The sequence below is a fragment of the Carettochelys insculpta genome, chromosome 4 (genome assembly GCF_033958435.1).
Source record: "Carettochelys insculpta isolate YL-2023 chromosome 4, ASM3395843v1, whole genome shotgun sequence".
Classification (NCBI taxonomy): Eukaryota; Metazoa; Chordata; order Testudines; family Carettochelyidae; genus Carettochelys; species Carettochelys insculpta.
This window is the reverse complement of record NC_134140.1, coordinates 20534869-20556013: the sequence shown is the minus strand read 5'-3', so window position 1 is coordinate 20556013 and position 21145 is coordinate 20534869. Positions and strand designations below refer to the sequence as shown.

Below are 21145 nucleotides of genomic sequence, written 5' to 3'. Positions count from 1 at the left end.
AAGCAATTTTTTCTTTTCTTGCCCACCACCTCAAAATCACCAACAAACACTACCGCTCCTTTTCAGGTAGTAGTAATCTAACTATCAGACGAAGGGTAAAATTTTCAAAAGGCCTAAGTGACTTAGCAGCCAAAGTCTCGGTTTCAAAAGTGACTTAGGCCCTTAGAAGCCTATGATTGTTTTAAAATGGGAATACAGGGACAGATTTTAAAAATTACTTAGGTGCCGAAAATGCAGACAGGGATCTAGTATATTTTTCAAAAGCTCTTAGGTATCTAATGCCCCCGATTTCTCTGGGGAGCCTCAATCTTCTTGCAAATCCCGACAGGCACCTATCTCATCTTCAGATGTCTAAATACCATTAAGTACCTGCAGGCATGTTTGAAAATTTTATCCTAGACTTCAATAAATTAGCAGTTCAGCGTTAACAGCAATAAGCATATAAGGCACCTGCCTGTAATTTTCTTCATATAGTGATAAATGCACAGTCCTTATGATTTTCACAGTCATAAAATTGAATTATCATGTTTCCCTTGAAAACTACTGTTATTACATATACTTAAAAAATTGACATACCCTCTGCTTCGTCCAAATTAATTTTCTGATATTTTTTTCCCCCAATCTTTGCAAGAGATTCTTCTCTCTTTGATAGCCGAGCATCCCTAGCATATTTTCCATTTTCGCCTTTTATTTTAATAGAATTAGACTTTCCTAGAGTTCTTCCCTCTCCCTGCATTAGAAGGAAAGTTAAAGTGCTTCTTACAATTAGGGTATACCACAATGTGTGCGTAATAGATTAAGTGAATAAAAAGGATATTTTATAAACAGATCTCTCTGATTTAAAAAAAAATACAACAAATACTATAGTGTAATCATGATAAAAAAGATTTAAATCTATACAAAAAAAATCCCATTTAGAAAAGGCATATTGCTTGCACAGCAAAATTAAACACACTAGTGTGTTGAAGCACTTGCCGTGGATTTCACAGAAAGTTAATAGGTTTTGATATAGATGACCCACACAGATGATAGAAGAAGTCAAGACTATAAAAGCCATAAAACACTCACTCCTACTCAATTTTTGGTTGCACACTGGTGTAAAAGAGGTATTAAACCCCCACAGATGAAGTCTGACAGAAAGAATAAGGTGATATATAGCTGCAGTCAATTCAGTTAGCACAGATACCGGAAGCATCTACTTTATGATGAGAAAAGAAAATAGAAAGTAATCTGAGTGACAAATATTATTCCAGAAAACTTACTGTAGATGCTTGATTTCTTGAAGTGGAAGTTACAACTGTACTTTGTTTTACTGCTGTGCCTTTTTGTCGATCTGTGAACACTAAGAATAAAAATGTCAACTATAATTATAAATGTAACACTTCAGCATTATATTAACATTTAAAACACAATTGCTAATCAGAGTAATGGGAGATTACTAATGAAGAGCTGCAATGCGTATGTCGCACTTCATTAGACAAATTCTCCCACCCTGCGGCAACTTCAAAGTGTCAAATTTCAAAGTGCCACAATGCCGTGTAGCCATGGGCACTTTGAAGTGCCCACACTACTTCCAAGTGCTTTTACTCCTCAAAATTTTGGGCAATGAAGGCACTTTGAAGTAGTGCAGAAACTTCGAAGCGCTCGCAGCTACACTCATGCTGACACTTCGAAGTCTGACACTTTGAAGTTGCCGCAGGGGAGAATTACCTGACGAAGTGCTGCATATTAACTGCAGCACTTTATTAGTAACTTCCCATCACCCTGATTACCATGCCCCTTTGAAGTTGGGGGCAAGTGTAGACAAGCCCATCCCCAATATTTTTAAACTAAATCAAGCAGAAAACCACCTGGTCCTTTCTGGATTTGCAGATGCTTTCAGGGCACACACATTATAAATTTTTACACCATTACTCAAAAGATGGTGAGAGGGATTACAAAGTTAAAGAGAAGACAGTTTTTCGCCAAATATTCATGAGTCATTGAGTACAACTGCTGTTAACAAAATAAATTAAAAGCAAGGAGTGAGTAAAAATCTGTGCTAAAGCTTTCAATTTTCTCGACTTTTACTATGGCATAATTTCACTAGATCTTCAAACAGAGCGATTGGGTTAGATGAAAACTGAATTGTTTTTTAAAAACACCAGATGCAGAAAAATTCATTAAGAACCTCCCAAAATCCTTTCAGTTCTGCTTTGTGCTTCAACTGCCCTTTGGGCTTCTTCATTTTCTCTCCATGCATTGTTAAAGCAAGGTCATGATTAGTTTAATCTGCTCCTGCCACAGGAAAAAACAGTTCAGGATCTCCTTGGTGAACATTCGCTCTCCTTTCAAATTATGCATCTTTTCCCCGGTGTACCAAGACCCATACATGGCATGAGAACATCCCTGCTGATTCTATGCTGGTCAAGGATCAGATATGTATCAGGGGCTACATCTACACTTGCCCCCTGTCAGGCTGATGGGCGATTAAATGAAGTGCTGCAGTGAATAAGCAGCACTTCATTAGGTTAATTCTCCCCATGGCAACTTCAAAGTATCAAACTTCAAAGTGCCAGCATGCCGTGCAGTCACAGGCACTTTGAGGTACCTTTACTCCCCAAGTACATGCCGACACTTCAAAGGTGCCTCTGGTGAGAATTAGCCTAATGAAGTGCTGCATATTCATTGAAGTACTTCATGAGTAATCTCCCATCAGCCTGATTACCATGCCCCCTTCAAAGACAGAGACAAATATAGACATAACCAGGGTGATTCTCTGATGATTTTAACATGTTTAATGCTCAGAATAACTTGATGGTGTAAAATGAAGTTGCTCATTTGTGCCTATTTTCTATGTAACACTAAAAATAAGATTATAAAATTTCTAGGTAGATTAGATTTTGCAATCTGCGTTTCTTCAAAATGTCTGAACAGAGTACTCTGATTCCCTAACAAGTGATAACATCTGACACACACACACACACGTCCCCACCTGTGCAGCTCTCTTTATGTAACTAATTTCCCCTATGACATCCATCACTGGAAACACCTTTAATCTACAGTAATTTTAATCTAATCAAAATGCATTAACAAAAATCACATGATTTTAAGATATAAAAGGGGATATTTACAGTATACGGAACTTTAAATCTATAAGCTCCTGGTCTGAACCCAGTGAAGGTAAACAGTTACAAAAATAATTATCTAGCTGTTGTTCTCCATCTTAAATCTCAGGTTCTATTTCATGAGCCACGTCTACACATGCCGGCTACTTCGAAATAGTGCCCGCCACGGCTACACATGGCGGGCGCTATTTCAAAGTTGACATCGACGTAAGGCAGCGAGACATCGAAGTCGCTATCCTCATGAGTGGATGGGAATAGCGCCCTACTTCGATGTTCAACGTCGAATTAGGGCACGTGTAGCCGATGCACGTCCCACAACATCGAAATAGCGGGGTCCGCCATGGTGGCCATCAGCTGAGGGGTTGAGAGATGCTCTCTCCAGCCCCTGAGCTCAATGGTCGCCGCGTGCAGCGGCCCCTTAAAGGTCCCCACCCTCTGCCTTCCTGTGCAGGAAGCTGAGAGTGCGTGCAGGCGGAAGCACAGCCACGCGGCCAGCCTGCACGACTCACAGCAGCCGCAGTCCACCCCACCCACAGCGATGGCAGGCAGCCAGCCAGCCCCCCAAGCGCCCCCAGGGCACCCCCCCAAGGGGAGCCAGGGCTCCCAGGCTGGCAGCCAGCTGGGGAAGAGGCAGCGGGGCCCCTCCTGCACGGAGGCCGAGCTTTGGGACCTGCTGGGGCTCTGGAGCGAGGAGGAGGTGCTCCAGGTAATGGGGAGCAAGATGCGGAATGCGGATGCGTTCGCTTGGCTGGCCGAGGGCCTGGCTGCCTGGGGTCACCCTGCCCGCACTCCTGACCACGTCAGGAGTAAGGTTAAGGAGCTGCGGCAGGGTTATGCCCGGGCCAGGATGCGGCCAGCCGATCTGGGGCCACCCCCGTCACTTGCCCCTTTTACAGGGAGCTCAGGACCATCCTGGGCCCCCGGCACACCTCCTCCCCTCTGGCCACTCTTGACACCTCGGCCGATGAGCCCCAGCAGGCCCCGGAGGTGGAGTCCACCCCGGAGGCAAGCCCCACACCCCAGGGGCCCCCCCAGGAGCCCACCCCTGGGACACCGGAGGAGGAGGAGGAGGGGGGATCCTCCTCCAGCGATGCGGGGCTCCGGATCGTCCTGCCATCCCGGAGCTCCGGCAGGGTGTCCGCCCACCGGGTGTCCCCCGACCGTGGGAGCGGACCATCAGGTATGTACCCCCCCCGGGTGCACACCCCCGGGTTTGAGGGGTGGAGGCAACAGACATGACCAGGGCCCTCCACATGCCCAGATGACCCTGGCCCCAAGGACAGCAGTGGCATGTCCCTCAGAAGAGTGCATCAGCCCCTGCCCCCCCAGCACGACAGTGCCATGCCCCATCCCTGGGGATGGGGGAGCGGAACCTAGGGTCCCCCAGGGGGAGGGGGTGGGACACCCATCAGCAGCAGCAGCATCTCACGGGGACGGAGATGGGGAACCAGCAGCAGAGGGGTGGGGGGACAAGGGCCACGGCTCGGGGCCCACACTAACGGCTGTCTCCACTCTTCTTCCCCCGTGTTCTGCAGCTGCACCATCGGAGGGCCCGGAGAGCGTCGGCAAGGTGTCAGTGGACCCGGAGAGCCCACCGGAGCCATCACTCCAGGCCAGCCCCTCGGCGGAGCACCGACCAGCCCCAGGGCGGGGACGACGGCAGACTCAGTACCATCCGAGGACGGCAACGGACCCCCAGCTGCTGGCGATCCTCCGGCGGCAGCTGGAGGTCTCAGAGCAGCGCCTGCGGGTGGAGGAGCGGCGGCTCCATCTGGCACCAGGAGGCATGGGGGGCCTTTATGCGCACATTTGAGTCCATTGCGGACCACCTGGCCCCCCATGCCACGCCAGCCGCCGCTCTGCCTGCCCTGCCTGCTCCACCCGCCATCCCACCGCCGTCCGCCACCGAGGGGCCATCCGCCGAGGGGGACCTGGGGCCTGCTGACACCCGCCGGCCATATCTGCCAGTCTGCCCAGCCCCCAGCCAGCCCCGGCCAGGGCTGAGGCCGAGGCACGGGTCACAGCTGCCCACCCCCAGCGCTGGACATTGGGGGGTGCGGGGCCTGGACATGCCCCCCCCTTTGTACATATCCCCTTTTACTTGTGTTTTGTATATAGTTTGTATTAGACCCCTGTTATGTTATGATACCTGCCCCCCCATGTAAATAGTTCTCCTCTTCCTTGTCTTCCCCTTTTTTTGCTCATCATCATTATAATATATATAATATTTATGTTTGTTGTAAATAATATAATACTAATAAGAATTCAACGTTTGGTGGTTTCACGAACAACAGGTCTATTTTTATTTGCAAGAAAAGTGGGGGGGGTGCTCTTGGGTGCTCTGTGGTGTGGGCGTAGGGGCAGGGAGTGTTGTGGAGGACGGTGGGGGTGCAGCGGGGGGCCTGCCAGCGTTCACCCCGCGGCCTCATCGAAATGGGCCCGCAGGGCCTCCCGGACCTGGATCCCCTCGGGGTCCACCTGGCGACTGGGGGCAGCGGGTGGCTGCATGTCGGCCCTGACAGCCTCCACAGCCCAGCCCTAACAGAATGCCTCCCCCTTGCTCTCCACCAGGTTGTGGAGGGCGCTGCACGTGCCCACAATCTGGGGGATGTTGGTGGGGCCCGCATCAAGGCGGGTGAGAAGACACCTCCAGCGCCCTTCGAGGTGGCCAAATGTGTGCTCAACCACCTGGCGCACGTGGTTCAGGCGCATGTTGAAGCGCTCCTGGCTGGCTGACAGGTGGCCTGTGTAAGGGTGCATGAGCCAGGGCCGGAGGGGGTACACTGCATCTGCGATGACGCAGAGGGGCATGGTGGTGTCCCCCACAGGGATCTCCCGCTGGGGGATGCAGGTCCCCGCCTCCAGCCAGTGGCACAGGCCTGAATTCCGGCATACCCAGGCGTCGTGGGTGCTGCCAGGCCAGCCAACATATATGTCCAGGAAGCGGCCCCGGATGTCCACCAAGGCCTGGAGGACCACTGAATGGTAGCCCTTCCTGTTCAAGAAGCGTCCTCCGCTGTGCTCCGGGGCACGGATGGGGATATGGGTCCCATCCAGAGCCCCGAAGCAATTTGGGAACCCCAGGGTGGCAAATCCTGCGATGGCGGCATCCGGGTCCCCAAGCCGCACGAGCCTGTGGAGGAGCAGGGCGTTGATGGCACGGACGACCTGCAGGGGAAGGACATGGGAGAGCACCAATGAGGAGGGGTGTGCAGGGTGTGTCTAGCCCTCCCCTGCCGGGGCTCCCCTGCTCTCCCCTGCCAGGGCTCCCTCCACCCCCAGGGCTCCCCTCCCCCTGGGTCCTCTTACCTCCATAAGGACAGCCCTGACGGTGGCCTTGCTGATGCCAAACTGCTGCCCCACGGATCGGTAGCTGTCTGGAGTGGCCAGCTTCCAGACAGCGATGCCGACCCGTTTCTCCACGCTGAGGTCACGCCGCATGGCAGTGTCCTGGTGCCTCAGTGCGGGGGTGAGCCACTGGCAGAGCTCCAGGAATGTCTGCTGGCTCATACGAAAGTTCTGGAGCCAGCGGTCATCGTCCCACCCGCCGAGCACCAGCTGCTCCCACCAGTCGGTGCTCATGGGGTAGCTCCACAGCCGGCGGCATGTGCGGCGGGGGTGGGGGGGAGCTGCAGGGTCTGGGGTTGCTTCCTCTTCCCCTGGGGGCAGCTCCTCTTCTGTGGCTAGAATGTGATCAGCTGCCTCCTGCATGGCATTGAGCAAGGCGAGCACTGCTCCTGCAGGGGCAGCTGGGTGGACCTCTGGCTGCTGCTGCTGCTGCTGGGGGTCCATAACTGCTTCGCCGAGGTGTGCGTGCCTATGGTTCTGCAAACCACATGCTGTGCAGGCTGAGTGTGTCTGGGAGGGGCCCTTAAAGGGAGTGGCTAGCTGTTGCCCCGGAAGTGCTAGTCCGCCCTGTGACCCTGTCTGCAGCTGTTCCTGGCACCCTTATTTCGATGTGTGCTACTTTGGCATGTAGATGCTCTCCTGCAGCGCCTACTTTGATGTGGTGCTGCCCAACGTCGATGTTGAATGTCGACGGCACCAGCCCTGGAGGACATGTAGACGTTATTCATTGAAATAGCTTATTTCGATGTCGCTACATCGAAATAAGCTATTTCGATGTAGCATACACGTGTAGACGTAGCCATGGAGACCTGCCACCTTTAAAATCACAACTGGAACTGCTTTTGCCAGTCTCTCTGCAGAGCCCTAGGACTGCCTAGAGAGCCTGACTGTACAGTAAACTCTTGAAATGTGTGATTTTGAGTTGTGCTTAACTCATATTAATGCGAGTTAACTGCAATTCAAAATCCCATTCCCCAAGCCCTGGCTCAATCCGCATGTCCCTGGTTCAAACCCCACCATGCGCGTAGCTCTGGCTCATACCTCACCCCGTGCAGCCCCGATTCAAGCCCTCCTTCCCCCGTTCACTCCTACCCTGTGTGGCTCTGGCTACTGCCCCATGCACCCGGCTCTGGCTCACCCATCCCCCACAGCCCTGGTTCACCGCCCCCTGCACATGGCTCCAGCTCAACTCCCCACAGGGCCATGAAGCCCTGGATCACCACCCCCTCAGACCCCTCTTCAGCCCTAACCCAACCCAGGCTTAAACCCCCCTGACCCATGGCCCCAGCCCACCGCCAGGCTTAACCTTCCCTAACTGCACACCCCCAACTCCAAGACTTACCTTTCAAGAGGAGCTCCAGGTGCTCCTGCTGCTTCCCTGGCTACAGAACATGTGTTCCACCAGGGAAAAAAGCCATGCCCAACTTACACAAAATATAAGTTATGCGAGGATGTGCAGGACCACAACCCTTGCATAAGTCGGGGGACTACTATACTACCATCTCACTTTATACAATCCATCCTTATAGCAACCATAGCTGAAACCCTAAGATGTACCCGTTCTGTGACTAAATACAGAACTTCATTCCACAAGGAACTAAGTGCTTGTAGGGCACTAAGGAGAAAAAGTATTTTAAGAGTTACAACCTTTGCCCCAAGACCACACTGTGATAGTCAAATATCAGCCAATTTACTAGATGAAACATTATACTAAACATTTAACTAATTTCTATAAAATGCTTTCCCATTCTAGCCTATAAATCAAAACCTTAATCCTAACATTTACTTCATATACGTTTATTTTTTTCTATGAATATAATGTCAGGCTTGATGAGGTTCATTAAGCACTGCATTAAAATGTTCAGAACCTCTTACCTCGTCCCTTTGTTGGCTCTTTTTCATCTAACACAACACGTTGACCATCCAGATTAGATATAGGGATGCCAAGATCTAGTGGTTCCTGCTCACCACTCTGTAATTAGATCACATTTTGTGTACAATGGAGGAAAAACAATGGCTTTCAAAATAACTTGAATTTACAACTTGGCATTTGAAATAGAACACTACTTTATACAGTTATACTTCAGTGTACATCTAAGACTCCTCTGCCTACCAGTTCTACAATTTTCAGGCCAACATAATGGACCCTAGTCATTTGCCTGTGGCCAGTTTGACAATCTGATGGTAGACCAATATGCTTTCCAGGCTCTGCCCCACCAGAAGTTGGGGGGCAAATGGGACAGTTGCCCTGAGGCCGGGCATTTCAAGGCAGCTTGGAGCTCCAGCCACTGCCAAAGTAGCAGTGGCAGCTGCAGCTCTGGGGCCCTTTGAAGTGCTGTGGCAGAACTGCTGCGCTGCGCAGGTCTCAGGGGGAGAGGGCAGCACTGTGATCTGAGCAACACTAAGGCCCAACAGTCCTAGGCTCCACCCTTTCCATCCCTGGCCCTGGCCCTGCCCCTTCTGAGGTATGGAGATAGGCCCCCTCCCAGCTTGCCCCAGAGCCCGCAGCAGCTCTTGCCCCACTGCCCTGTCTAGTAGGAGCAACAGTTTTAAATGCTCAAAAATGACACCCTTTGGCTAACAGAGGAATGGAAATAATAAACTATGGAATGTTTTGGACTGAAACTAAACCTCTGAAAAGGTAGCAGGACTGTGGGGCTCAGAGGAACAAGAGAAAGCAGAAACAGAAAAAACCACAGTTGAACTACTGTCTGAAGAATGAAGGCTCTGACTATTGCATATTCTCTTACACAAGCATTTAGAGAAATATATTTTCATACATAAAGATGAGCCTATACTAAATTTCTTGAAATACCCTATACTCCTTTCCACACAAGCACTACTACAGATTTTTCATCAAACGATACTTACTAGTTTTGCCACAAGTTCATTAAGATTTAAGCCATATTTTGCAACCACAGGCCGCAGAACCTCCGTTACAGGCTTGGTGGGTTTAGCCTTCAAACCAACCGACCTGTTGATTGGAACAAGATCCAGCCTGAAATATATCAAATGTTGCTATGAGTGTTTGCTATTCAAATAAACCAAATGTGGAAAATAATAATTTAGGAACCAAATAAAGTGACTGAGTACAGCACAACTCCATTAATAACTAAAAATCCTCTCCACTCTCGTAAAAGCACAGAGCACTTTCAGCACAGTGGAATCATTGCTGTTGTAGTGCACAGAACACGAGGGAAAGCGAAGAGCCCCCATACACCTGTGATGACTTCTAGTGTAGCCACACAGAACCTCCAGTCCTTCCTCTCTTTCCACAAAGCCTACTCTTAGCATTATGGTACATCAGCTGTAGAGTAATTCTCTTCCTGTTCAACTGACTGGTTTGTGGGAGAAAAATAATTTCCTCCACTTCTGCTAAGGAGATCCACAGTATCCAGATCAGTTACTCAGTCTAGGCAATGGTGAAAAGATTTCAACCGCAGCAAAGTCTAATGAAAGTCCCAACTTATCAAACTGAAATGTAGAAATTACAATTTCAGATGAAGTAAATTTATGCTCAGGATGACACTATTTTGTGAGAATAATGACTTTGCTAAGAGAGGACTGGTACAAAAATAGCACTATGCAAAGCTAATAGAATGTTAACCTGTATTAAAAACTAATACACTCCCATTCAGAATCAATTATATATTTTATACAGCTTTAGTAAAACCACATTTGGAATAAAGTGCCCAGCACAGTTTCAGTCACTTTGCCTGAAAAAGATACAATTAAACTGGGCAGAGTGCAGTGTGAAGATGCTAAACAGATGGGAGGGGCTAACATAGGAGCAGAGCCCCATGTATTTTGTGATTCCATAGCCATACAATCCAATTCTTGCAAAAAAAATTCTGAATCTAAACTTTCATTTATCCCTTTCTGGTCCTTTTAAGTTATACTTACAAAGAGCCCTTGAATACATGAACTGAATAATACAGTGTTTCTTCCTAAGCGTACAAAGATTGTAAAACCACTGCTTTGAGAGAGGTGAATGACTTCAGACATCTGAGTTTCAAAGGCCAGCATGGAATTGGTCCAGGCTACCAAAGATCACCCTCTCTTTCCCACAACCTCCCATGACTGCAGCATTTCATTAGAGCAACAAAAGAGTTAATCAATAAGAGTAGACTTGTGACCACAAGCATAAAACCTTCACAGGAAAAAATGAAGAATAATTACTAACCTCATTATATTTGGAGCTAAATGAAGAAGTCAACTACCCTTTCCCCAACCCAATTTGCCTACAAAAATAATACATTTTAGTCTCACAGATGCATTTCTGTAAACAATCCAAAATCCATATGCGTGCTTCTCAATGACAGAAAGCTTTGGAGAGAAGAGACAGTCCATGGACTCTTTTACCTAACTGAGGAACTCAGATAACAAAGCACAAAGAGAGCTATATCAGGCCTTTATATAGGACCACATAAAGATAGTCAATTCTGACTTACGCACACTTAAGACTTCCTAGTTCAATGATGAATTTCAGTGGGACTACAGTAAAGTAAGGTTTTTAGAAAAAGATAGAGGGTTTCCCCAATGAATATATTGCAGTATCTGAAAACAATTCCAGATGGCATTCATTAAAGAAATTCAAATGCAAAATTGCAGTACTATTACATATGGTATGTAACATATAATTTAAATCAGTATCTAATGAAGATGACTGGAGGACTGCAAATGACACATGAATTTTTAAAAAGGGCTCCAGATGCGATCCTGGCAATTACAGGCTAAATTCAGAACCAGGAAAATTGCTTGAAATTATAGTGACGAACTGATGGATCAGACACACAGATTAACATAATTAGTTGGGAGAGAGTCAACATGGTTTTTATAAATAAAAAACATCCCTCACTAATCTATTAGAATGCTTTGACAACCATGATCCAGTAGATAAAGGGTGCTAGGACTTTCAGAAAGCCACTGACAAGGTCTCTTGAGCAAAGTAAGCAGTCATAGTATAAGACAGAAAGTACTCTTATGATTCTGCAACTTGTCAAAAGCTAGGAAAAAGGGTAAATATAAATTATAAGAATTCAGAATGGAGAGCAAATAGTGGTGTGCATAAGGGATCTGTATGGTATGAATGCTGTTCAATATATTAATAAATTATCTGGGAACTGTGGATAGTTCTTTGAAAATATCTGCTCAGCATTCAGTGGCAAGCCAAAAAGCTAACACTAGGAAACAGGAAAAGGATAGATAATAAAGCAGTACATATCATAATGTCACAGCATCAATCTATGATTCACCAGCACCTTGAATACTATGTGCAGTTCTGGTTATCCTGCCTCAAATAAGATACTAGAAAAGGTACAAAGAAGAGCAACGAAAATGATTAAGGGTCTGAAACTGCTTCCATATGAGTAGAATTTTAAAGAATTATGGTCTTTTCAGTTTGGAAGAGAGAAGACTAGAATACGATAGAGGTCAACAAAAATCATGAATGGTGTGGAAAAAGTGAATAAGTAAGCATTATTTACTGCTTCACCTCACACAAGAACAAGGGGTCACCCAATGATATTAACAGGCAGTAGGTTTAAAATGAACAAAAGAAAGTACTTCTACTCAAGGTAGATGACCAGAGCTCTCCTGACATCTAAGGTATGAAGTCTAAATTCCTTATGGTCTTGGTGGGGCTCAGGAGAAGATTTCAAAGTGAATCAACTGATTCCCATGAAACGAAAAAATTACCTTAGGTGTGAATTTTGGACATGGCCTGAGAATAGTCTTGTCCAAACAAAATACCACGTAGGCAGAAAGTGCCATCAGGGCTGCTATCTCTCCTGTTTTTCTGGCTGAAGTAATCACCACCGAGAAGGCCATTTTCACTAATGTGTACACTGTGAACATGTGGTCATGGGTTCAAAAGGAAACCTTACTACCCCTTTCAGTACTACTTTTAAGTCCCACAAAAGGGATAGGAGCTCAACGCTGAGGGAAGAGGTTATTATACCTTTGAGTAACCTTTTTGCAATTGGGCGTGATAGCTCTCCGTTATAGGTTGGTCAAAGGCTATTTTTGCTGCTAAATGAACACAAAAGGGATTAGGGATAATTCTGAATTTTTAAGGATTGGAGAATAATCTAGAATGTGAAAGAGTCATGGATATTGGAGAGATCTGTATGAAATCAGAAACCTGAACCATTTCTGTAAGTATGTTAGTTATGTGGAGTTCCTACAGTGAAATAGAATCTCTTGAACTTCACTTGAACAGGTGCTCTCTAGACCCGCGTCTACACGTGCACGCTACTTCCAAGTAGCGGCGCCAACTTCGAAATAGCACCTGTCACGGCTACACATGTTGGGCGCTATTTCGAAGTTGAAATCGACGTTAGGTGGCGAGACGTCGAAGTCGCTAATGCCATGAGGGGAAGGGAATAGCGCCCTACTTCGAAGTTGCACGTCGAAGTAGGGCACATATAGACAATCCGCGTCCCGCAACATCAAAATAGCGGGGTCTGCCATGGCAGCCATCAGCTGAGGGGTTGAGAGATGGTCTCTCTCCAGCCCCTGCGGGGCTCTATGGTCATCCTGTGCAGCAGCCGTTAGCCCAGGGCTTCTGGCTGCTGCTGCTGCGGCTGGGGATCCATGCTGCATGCACAAGGTCTGCAACCAGTTGTCGGCTCTGTGGATCTTGTGTTGTTTAGTGCAACTGTGTCTGGGAGGGGCCCTTTAAGGGAGCGGCTTGCTGTTGAGTCCACCCTGTGACCCTGTCTGCAGCTGTTCCTGGCACCCTTATTTCAATGTGTGCTACTTTGGTGTGTAGACGTTCCCTCGCAGCGCCTATTTCGATGTGGTGCTGCCCAACGTCGAAGTTGAACGTCGACGTTGCCAGCCCTGGAGGACGTGTATACGTTATTCATCGAAATAGAGTATTTCGATGTAGCGTGCACGTGTAGACATAGCCTAGGTGTTGGAACCAAACAGGAGACATAATTTGAGGTGAAGAATCCCCAAGTTTGGATGCTGGGTACATCCTCTGTCACATGATAGGAGGTGTGAAATGGTTGGGAGGGAAAGCAGTGTGCATTTCACAAGATATGCTAAGTGAAGATACCAAGTCTGTGTTTACTTTCAGTGGGAACTTCAGCAATAGAGGGAAATGGAGGAAAGGCATAAAGAAGGTCCTTGTCCCATGCGAGGAAAAGAGTATTGCCCAGACAACAATGACCCATCCCTGCCCTGGAGCAATATCATGGATATTTCATGCTCTGGTAAGTGGCAAAGAGGTCTGTAAACTGTGTTCCCCATTGTTCACTTGTGTGGGAATTTACAACTGAGATTGTCTGCTATGTTCCTGAGAGGCAAACCGTGGGCAGAGTAATGTTGTGGGAGATATAGCAAATTGATAATCTCATTTCCTCCATGCATCCATGGGTACCTAGCCCACACCATGTCAACTGATGTAGCACATGCAGGCTACGTTGTTTGTTAGGATCAGTGTGTGTGATCGTGCAATCAGCAGATGGAAATCAGCAACTTGAGGAGACTGTTGTGAAAGATTATTTCTGCAGCCAATCATTTGCTTGCAACGTGAAGCCATTTAAGTGCATAGTGACAGAGAGATAGTCATGTTAGTCTATATTCTATCAAAACAAAAAAAGCAGTCAAAGAGCACTTTAACAAAATAATTTATTAGGTGATGAGCTGTTGTGGGGCAGACCCACTTCTTCAGATCATAGCCATACCACAACACATGCTCTGGTATGGCTAAGATCTGAAGAAGTGGGTCTGTCCCACGAAAGCTCATCACCTAATAAATTATTTTGTTAAAGTCCTCTTTGACCGCTTTTTTGATTTTATTTAAATGCATGTAATGCATTTCCCACCTGTGAGGGATGTGTTAGTGTAAGCAGCAATGATGGTGACATCTGCAAAAAGGGGATCCCTTTGCACACCTGCTTTGTGTCCTTCCACTGGTCTAAGGACTTTCTGATTCTGGCGGGTATTTCATCCTGCCTTTGTTTAGTCTATAAACTAAAATTTCTTTGTTGGCTGCACTGGATAGTGTCTATGAGTGAAACCAAGGATAGGAACCTATGTTGAGGTAGAAGGGCTTTGGCCTGTAAAGCATCATGGTGGGCCCCAATGAATTCCAGATGTTGCACTATAGTGACAGTTAACTTCTGGTTGTCGATATGTAGCTGGGTTGATATGTGAACCCACAGTTTTATGAACAAGTGTTTCAGTGTGTCAATGAATTGGTGAACATCCTGGGGAGACTGGGCTCTCAGGAGACAATCCTCCAGGTATAGGTAAATCAGTATTCCTTGTGAATATACATGACCACAGAACTTTGAAAAACAGTCTTGAGTTCAATGAGAAGCTGAAGAGAGGGACTCAGTATTGGTAACAGTCTTGTACCAGAGTGAATGCGTGAGCGTACAATGATAGTTGAGAAGTGGCTGAGAAGGAACTGAGATTAGCCTCCATGTGCTCACTAGCCTCAAGACACAACACAAAGAGAAACAGAGTATGAGCAAGTCCAATATTGCTATCAAAGTTCTCAATCAGACCATGGATGAAAGCATACCTCTAATGGAACACCTGTAGGGACATTACTCAAAGAAGACTGAGGCCATTTGTTCAGCTGCCTACATATAGCTAACTGAATTTGTTTGCCCTCCTTGGTTTATATTAGACCTTTATACATTCTTTATTTGTTTTTATTCTCTGGAATCATGTATTTTATCTAATTTGGGTATTCCAAACCTCTTGGCCCCAGCCTGGAGTCCCCATCTGCACCCCAATCCTCTCATCCCTAGCCCCACCCCAGACAAAATCATTGCACCCCAATCCTCTGTCCCAGCCTTGAGCACTTCAGACCCACCCAAGAGCCCACACATTGAATTCACCCTAGGACCCCTTGCCTCCTTCTCTACCATATCAATTTTGCTATATGCCCCAATATGAAGGTGATATATTACACACAACTTCCACACTGGTGCACAAACAACATTCATTCTGCTCAAGTATACAGTTTACTGTGATTCGTAACAGCTGATTCTGAGGTTGGCACTCATGTTCATGGGCCAATCCGAGCAATCTGACATGGACATTTTACTGATAGGGAAATAGATATCGCACACCAAAATAAAACTTACACTCACTCCTATTTTATTGCACAAATATAACTGAGAATGAATTCTTGCCCATTTAAATTAGCTGGAATTGAAAATTTCACAAAATGGTTTTATTTTGACTCTTACCGAAATAAAGTACGTTTTTCTAAACGTAGGTCCCGAGAATCCAAGATGCTACTGTCTTGGTGTAATACAAGTGGCTATAGAGCATATGGTTGGAACAAAAGAACAGAAAATATGTTAAATTGGGAACATGTCACTTGGTATGTATCCTTTAACAATATGTAACAGCTGTGCAGAACAAAAAAAGCAACTTTAAAATTAGACCAGGAAGAAAGAACCATTATTAAGCTTTGGGTGCATAGCTATTATTGTATTAATTTACAGCAAGCAACATGATTAGTTTTGCTATTTCTCTGGTTAGTTTCAAAAATTCCAGGGCCCAATCCTGTGCAGTGCTTAGCAAGTCCCCACTCCCACTAAAGTAAATGGGTATTGAGAGCTCTCAACATTTCAGATGTAAAGAATGTGCCAGCTGGAACTCAATGCTGCTGAAGAATGGGAGGAATGTGTCTTTTAGAGATCATTTGCATGAAAATTCAAAGGTGTGCATAAGTAATATCTTGTAAACAAAGCCTGATGGGTAGCAAGGAAGCAACAGGATTTTGTCTATTGTAAACACGTTGCTGTAAAATCACAATTTATGCTAACACTCAGTACAAGAATTGTAAAGTCTCACCAATGCTTGAAGTTGTTGTGGGGGTACAGGGCAGTAATCACTGCTGTATAAGATATGGATTGCACAGGGCTCCCCCATTTAAAGCATTGTGAAGTAGCAAGGGGGTAGGTTTACTGGCTGAACCAGCTGGCTGAGTGCCTTGGCCCTGCCTGAGCCTCGGCCATATAGCTATAAGCCTGGTTTGACTAGCCCTTCTCCGCACTATTCAAAGATAGAACTGGATACTAGAGTTTGTATCTTTTTGTGAAACTCTGCTTTGGTGGACACAGAGTGAGAGCGAAATCACTGAGAGCTGAAATCACAGGGTGGCAGCTGAGGCCACAGAGTTGAAATCACAGGGTTTTGCCTCAAGCCAAACCCACATCATGGCATACAGGAAGCAGCTAGTGGGAAGCTGTGGACAAGCAGCCAGCATGAGGCAGCCGGTGGGGTGCTGAGGACAGGTGGCAACCGGCAGGAAGCTGTGAACAAGCAGCCACCAGGAGACAGCTGGCAGGAAGCTGCAGACAAGTGGCCAGCAGAAGGCAGCCGGTGGGAAGCTGCAGACAAGCGGCCAGCAGAAGCCAGACAGCAGCATTCTGCAGACAAGTGGACAGCTAGCACCTCCATAGTGAGGAATCTGTGGACTCTGGGTCTTGGACTGCACCATGAGAGGTACACCCTATAAGTGTGTAGGGGGTGAGGGCACAGAGCTCTCAACCAGAGACTTCATACTACAGAGTCTCAGGACGGTACCTTGTTAATGGGGTTTCTCTCTCCTTTGCTTAGATTTATTGCATGTGTCACTGCGTAAATTTAGGTTACACTACTGTTATTAAACAAGCTGTTTCTATCTCAGACTCTGTGCTTGCAAGAGGGGAAGAACTGCCTTACAGACACCCAGCACATGGGATGAGATTGTCCCAGCTTATTGGGTGGGGGCTTGAGCCGCTTGGTTGCATCACTGAGGGAAAACCCCTGGAAACTGAACCCTGCCCTTCTGGCAGGCACCTGACATTAATAGAAGGCTTACACATACATGATCTGTCTATGTAAACATAAGAGGCTAAACAAACAGATTGATACATCAGAAAATAGGATAATTCTGACTGAAAGATTTAAAAGAATAGGTTATTTTAGAAAGAAGACAAGTAAATTAGGATTATAATCACAACTTTTAAATCTAGAAAGGACCATTATGACTATCTTACCTCCTGCACAACACAAGACAAAGTCTGAATCAAGCTCATAACTTTTTTTAAAACATGGCATCTCTTTTGCAAAGATATTTAGTTTTGATTTAAAGACATCAAAAATGGTCAGCAGCTAATGAAGGCACTGCCTTACCAAAAATACAGGTGTCCCCCTCCTCCCCCCCCCACCAACCTATTCCTACTCACATGCAGCAGGCTGCTTTTGGCCTGGAACTGGGACTGATAGCTGGATGGGAGAAAGGTAGCCTCAGGCTGGGTCTGGCAATACAGTCTGCTCTTCCCAGCCCTGGAGCACTTTAGGGTTCAGAAGGCAGGAGTTGCGCAGCCTGTTGTGGGGTTTGGAGGCACTTGCCTGGGGTAGGCCACTGCAGTGGAGGGTGGACTCGGCTCCATGGGGAGGGACACTGCAGAAGGGGCAGGGCTGTAGGCTTGCCTTCCCCAGATGTGGGTTCACCCACTGCACATGATTTCAAATTAAGGAGAATCCATCACCTCACTTGATAAATTTTTCTAATGGTTAAAATACCCTAACTGTTGAAAGTGCACCTTATTTCTGATCTCAATTTGTCTAGCTTCAGTTTCCAATCACTGGATCTTTTTATGCCCTTTTCTGTCATATTAAAGAGCTGTCTATTAAAAAAAAATCTCCTCTCTCCATAGATACAGTAGGCTGATATCAAGTTACTGTTGAAACTTCTCTCAGATAAACTAAACAGACTGGAATTCTTAAGCTTCTCCTGCCAGGGCATGTTTTTAGACCTCAAATCTTGTATCTCTCTTCTGAACTATGTCCAATTTTTCAGTTCAGGAATCTCTCACGGTGGGCGAGGGTTGCGTTCCATGCAACTCTCGCGTACCTTGAATTTCGCATAAGTCAGGAATGGCTTGGGGGGTGGGTTTGCGCCCTGGGATGGGGCAGGAGGGTTAAGCCTGGGGTGGATTAGGGCTGCAGGGGAAGGAGGGAGGATGCAGCTGAGCCAGGTGTGCAGGGGGTTGGACCTGGGCAGCAGGGAGTTTGGGCAGGGGTTGAGCCCAGCCCATGGCAGTGGTGGGTAGGGGGATTGGAGCTGAAGCCCCGCACACATGCATGATGGGGGTTGGGAGCCCTGCACACAGGTTGAAGCCAGAGCCCCATGTGCTGGGGTTGTGTGTGTGCGCATGTGATCTGAGGCTGTGGAGGTTGGGGGGCATTGAACAGGGTGAACTGGGGTGGGGGTGGGTTGAACTGGCAGGGGGGTTAGACCCCTGAGCACGCCACTGGTGCCTGACAGCCAGAGCCCCGAGTCGGAGGGGATGTGAGCTGGGACCGTGGAGGGGGGGAAGGGCTGAGCCTGGCAGGAGGGTTGAATGCGGGGGTGCACCAGGGTGGGGTGGTTTAGTGGGGTGGGACTGGAGCCCCACGCAGCATGCTGGGGGCTGGGAGTTGGAGCTCTGTGTGCATGGGGGCAGCGGTGAGCTGAGGCAGGGGAGTTGTGGGGGTTGAGCCAGCAGGGGGGATTCACGGAGGTGAATCGGCACAGCTGTCAAGCGGCATCACTAGGTGAAGCATGGGAAAGGGGGTTTTAGCCTGCCCATCTGCCCGCAAGGGCAGGCAGCTAGGCAAGCTAAAAGCCTTCCCCTACCTTCCCAGAGCAGTGCCTAGCAATGCTCTGGGAAGCAGACGGAAGGGGCTCTCAGCCTGCCTAGCTGCCTACCACTGCAGAGAGCTAGGCAGGCTGAGAGCCCAGTTGCTTTGCACTGTGCGAACAAACACGAAGCTGCCTAAAGCAAGGGCTTACTGTATGATCTGGGAGTCAACTGTGTAAGAGCGGGGTCGCATACTCTGGATTCCTGTACTCTGAGACCTTCCTGTATCCTTTTTAACATGTAGTATGAGAAATGGACATAGTATTCCACTGAGCAACACACAAATCCTTACAAATAACAAGCAATCATGTGGCATCTTAGAAACTAATACATTAAGTCATGAGCTTTCATATGTAAAATCTACTTCTTTTCAATGTGAAGTTTGAATACAAGGAGGTAGAATATTCCCCTCAATAGTCAATAATCGCATATTAGTAAACTGACGAGTAAGTCTGATTTTTTTTATTTTACTTTATTTTATCTATTTATTTTGAAGTATAGGAATATACGGTACCTTGTCGCCTCCAGCTAAAAAAAGGTCTACTGCTGCTATGTTAATGCCATGTTTCTCACAGAGCCCAGATAACATCTCTTTGACTGAGAATCCTGATTTAACAGCCATTTTGCAGGATGAGCCATCTGGAAAGTTTATACTGCAGTATTTTGAGGATTTCTCTTTATCAGGTACAGATGTGGATACCCGAGAGGCCTCCGACTTGTCAGAAACAAAAATGAAAAAGTTAGGAATAAGCACATAATATTACATTTCAACAAACCAGATTAAACAAGGGAACACAATTTAATAATGTTTGAAGTTTACCTTTCCTTCAAAATATTTCAACTACCAGAAAATGTTTTAGAAACATTTAAACTTAAGACAAAGACACTTCCACAAATCAAACTTCACAAATGTAACCACACGTTACAAACAGCTGACTTCTTGGATAGTGTTTTGTTTTCCAAATAAAATGTGTCACAAAACTTCAATACTTTGACCTGTAGAGTAGAAGTACTTCTTGTGAAAATACATGAAAAGTATAAAGTTTCTTAAATTACAAATAAATAACTGTCAACGTTAACTACCTACCTACATATGGAATGTTCCATTGATTTCCTCAGAGACACTACTACAGATATATGTTGAATCTATATATGAAATGACTGATGCTCAGAAAAAAAATCAATTTTCCCAAAATTTTTCTGCTATGTTATTATACACATCCACCAATGTCCTAGAAGTATAAATGCATCACAGAAAAATGAATCTGAATGACTATGGGCTAGGTTCACTCAGAGAGGTGGCAATAGGCTACAAATTACACCAAACTGCATTTCAGGTAGAGCCACCCCCAAGGGAGTAGTCAGCCTAGAGGAAATCAAGGGATAGCACCATTCTGCCTTCCCTGAAGTTCCCTCTAGGTCAGCATTATATTCAGGCTGGGTGTTTCACAGAAACCCAACCAACAGAAGTTGAAGTTGATAATTGACATGAAACCATACAATGCCATATTTGCAGACACTTTTCTAATAGAACTGAACTTTAAACAGCTCCCTTCTCCCCATCAGAAACTTCTGGGATGATTTCGTACAAAACGTATCAATCCCCGTGTGCATATAAAGGAATAGCACACAAGGAATTTGCAGAACATCCACACATCAAGGGGAGCTGAAGCAGTGGCCCCAATAAATACAAGCTAGCGAGCAAGCAGAGCAAGGATGTCTGAAATAGGAATCACCTCTGGTAATCAGCTGGGTGGCAGCCCAAGCGCTTATCTTAGAGGGAACACAGTTCAATGTGGTAAATTTTAAGATCACTGGAATTTTAAAATCTTACATGTCATGGTTTTAAAAATTTAAATCTGAAATTTCACACTATAACAACTGTTGGGGTATTGACTGAAGCAGAGGTCATGGAGCAGTTGTAAGGCTATCAAAGAGGGTCACAGTATTCCCATCCTTGCTTCTGTTCTGCTGGTGGTAGTGCTCCGTTCAGAGTTTACTTTTAATCATTTATATTGATTACTTAGTGCATTTCATTCAGAT

At 46.4% G+C, this 21145-nt stretch overlaps 1 protein-coding gene across 3 annotated transcripts in view; it reads right to left on the bottom strand.

The window, feature by feature from the left end:
* Positions 1 to 21145, bottom strand: part of RGS12 (regulator of G protein signaling 12) — a 154524-nt gene that overhangs the window by 8392 nt on the left and 124987 nt on the right. For 2 of the 3 annotated variants that reach the window (XM_074992404.1, XM_074992403.1), the window contains exons 11-16: positions 19617 to 19817; positions 15671 to 15744; positions 9327 to 9453; positions 8331 to 8427; positions 1263 to 1342; positions 577 to 730 (exon numbers count right to left, since the gene is read on the bottom strand). In XM_074992404.1, coding sequence (XP_074848505.1) covers positions 577 to 730; positions 1263 to 1342; positions 8331 to 8427; positions 9327 to 9453; positions 15671 to 15744; positions 19617 to 19817 — 733 coding nt within the window. The remainder of the gene's footprint in view (positions 1 to 576; positions 731 to 1262; positions 1343 to 8330; positions 8428 to 9326; positions 9454 to 15670; positions 15745 to 19616; positions 19818 to 21145) is intronic. The other variant, XM_074992405.1, reaches the window with a different exon arrangement.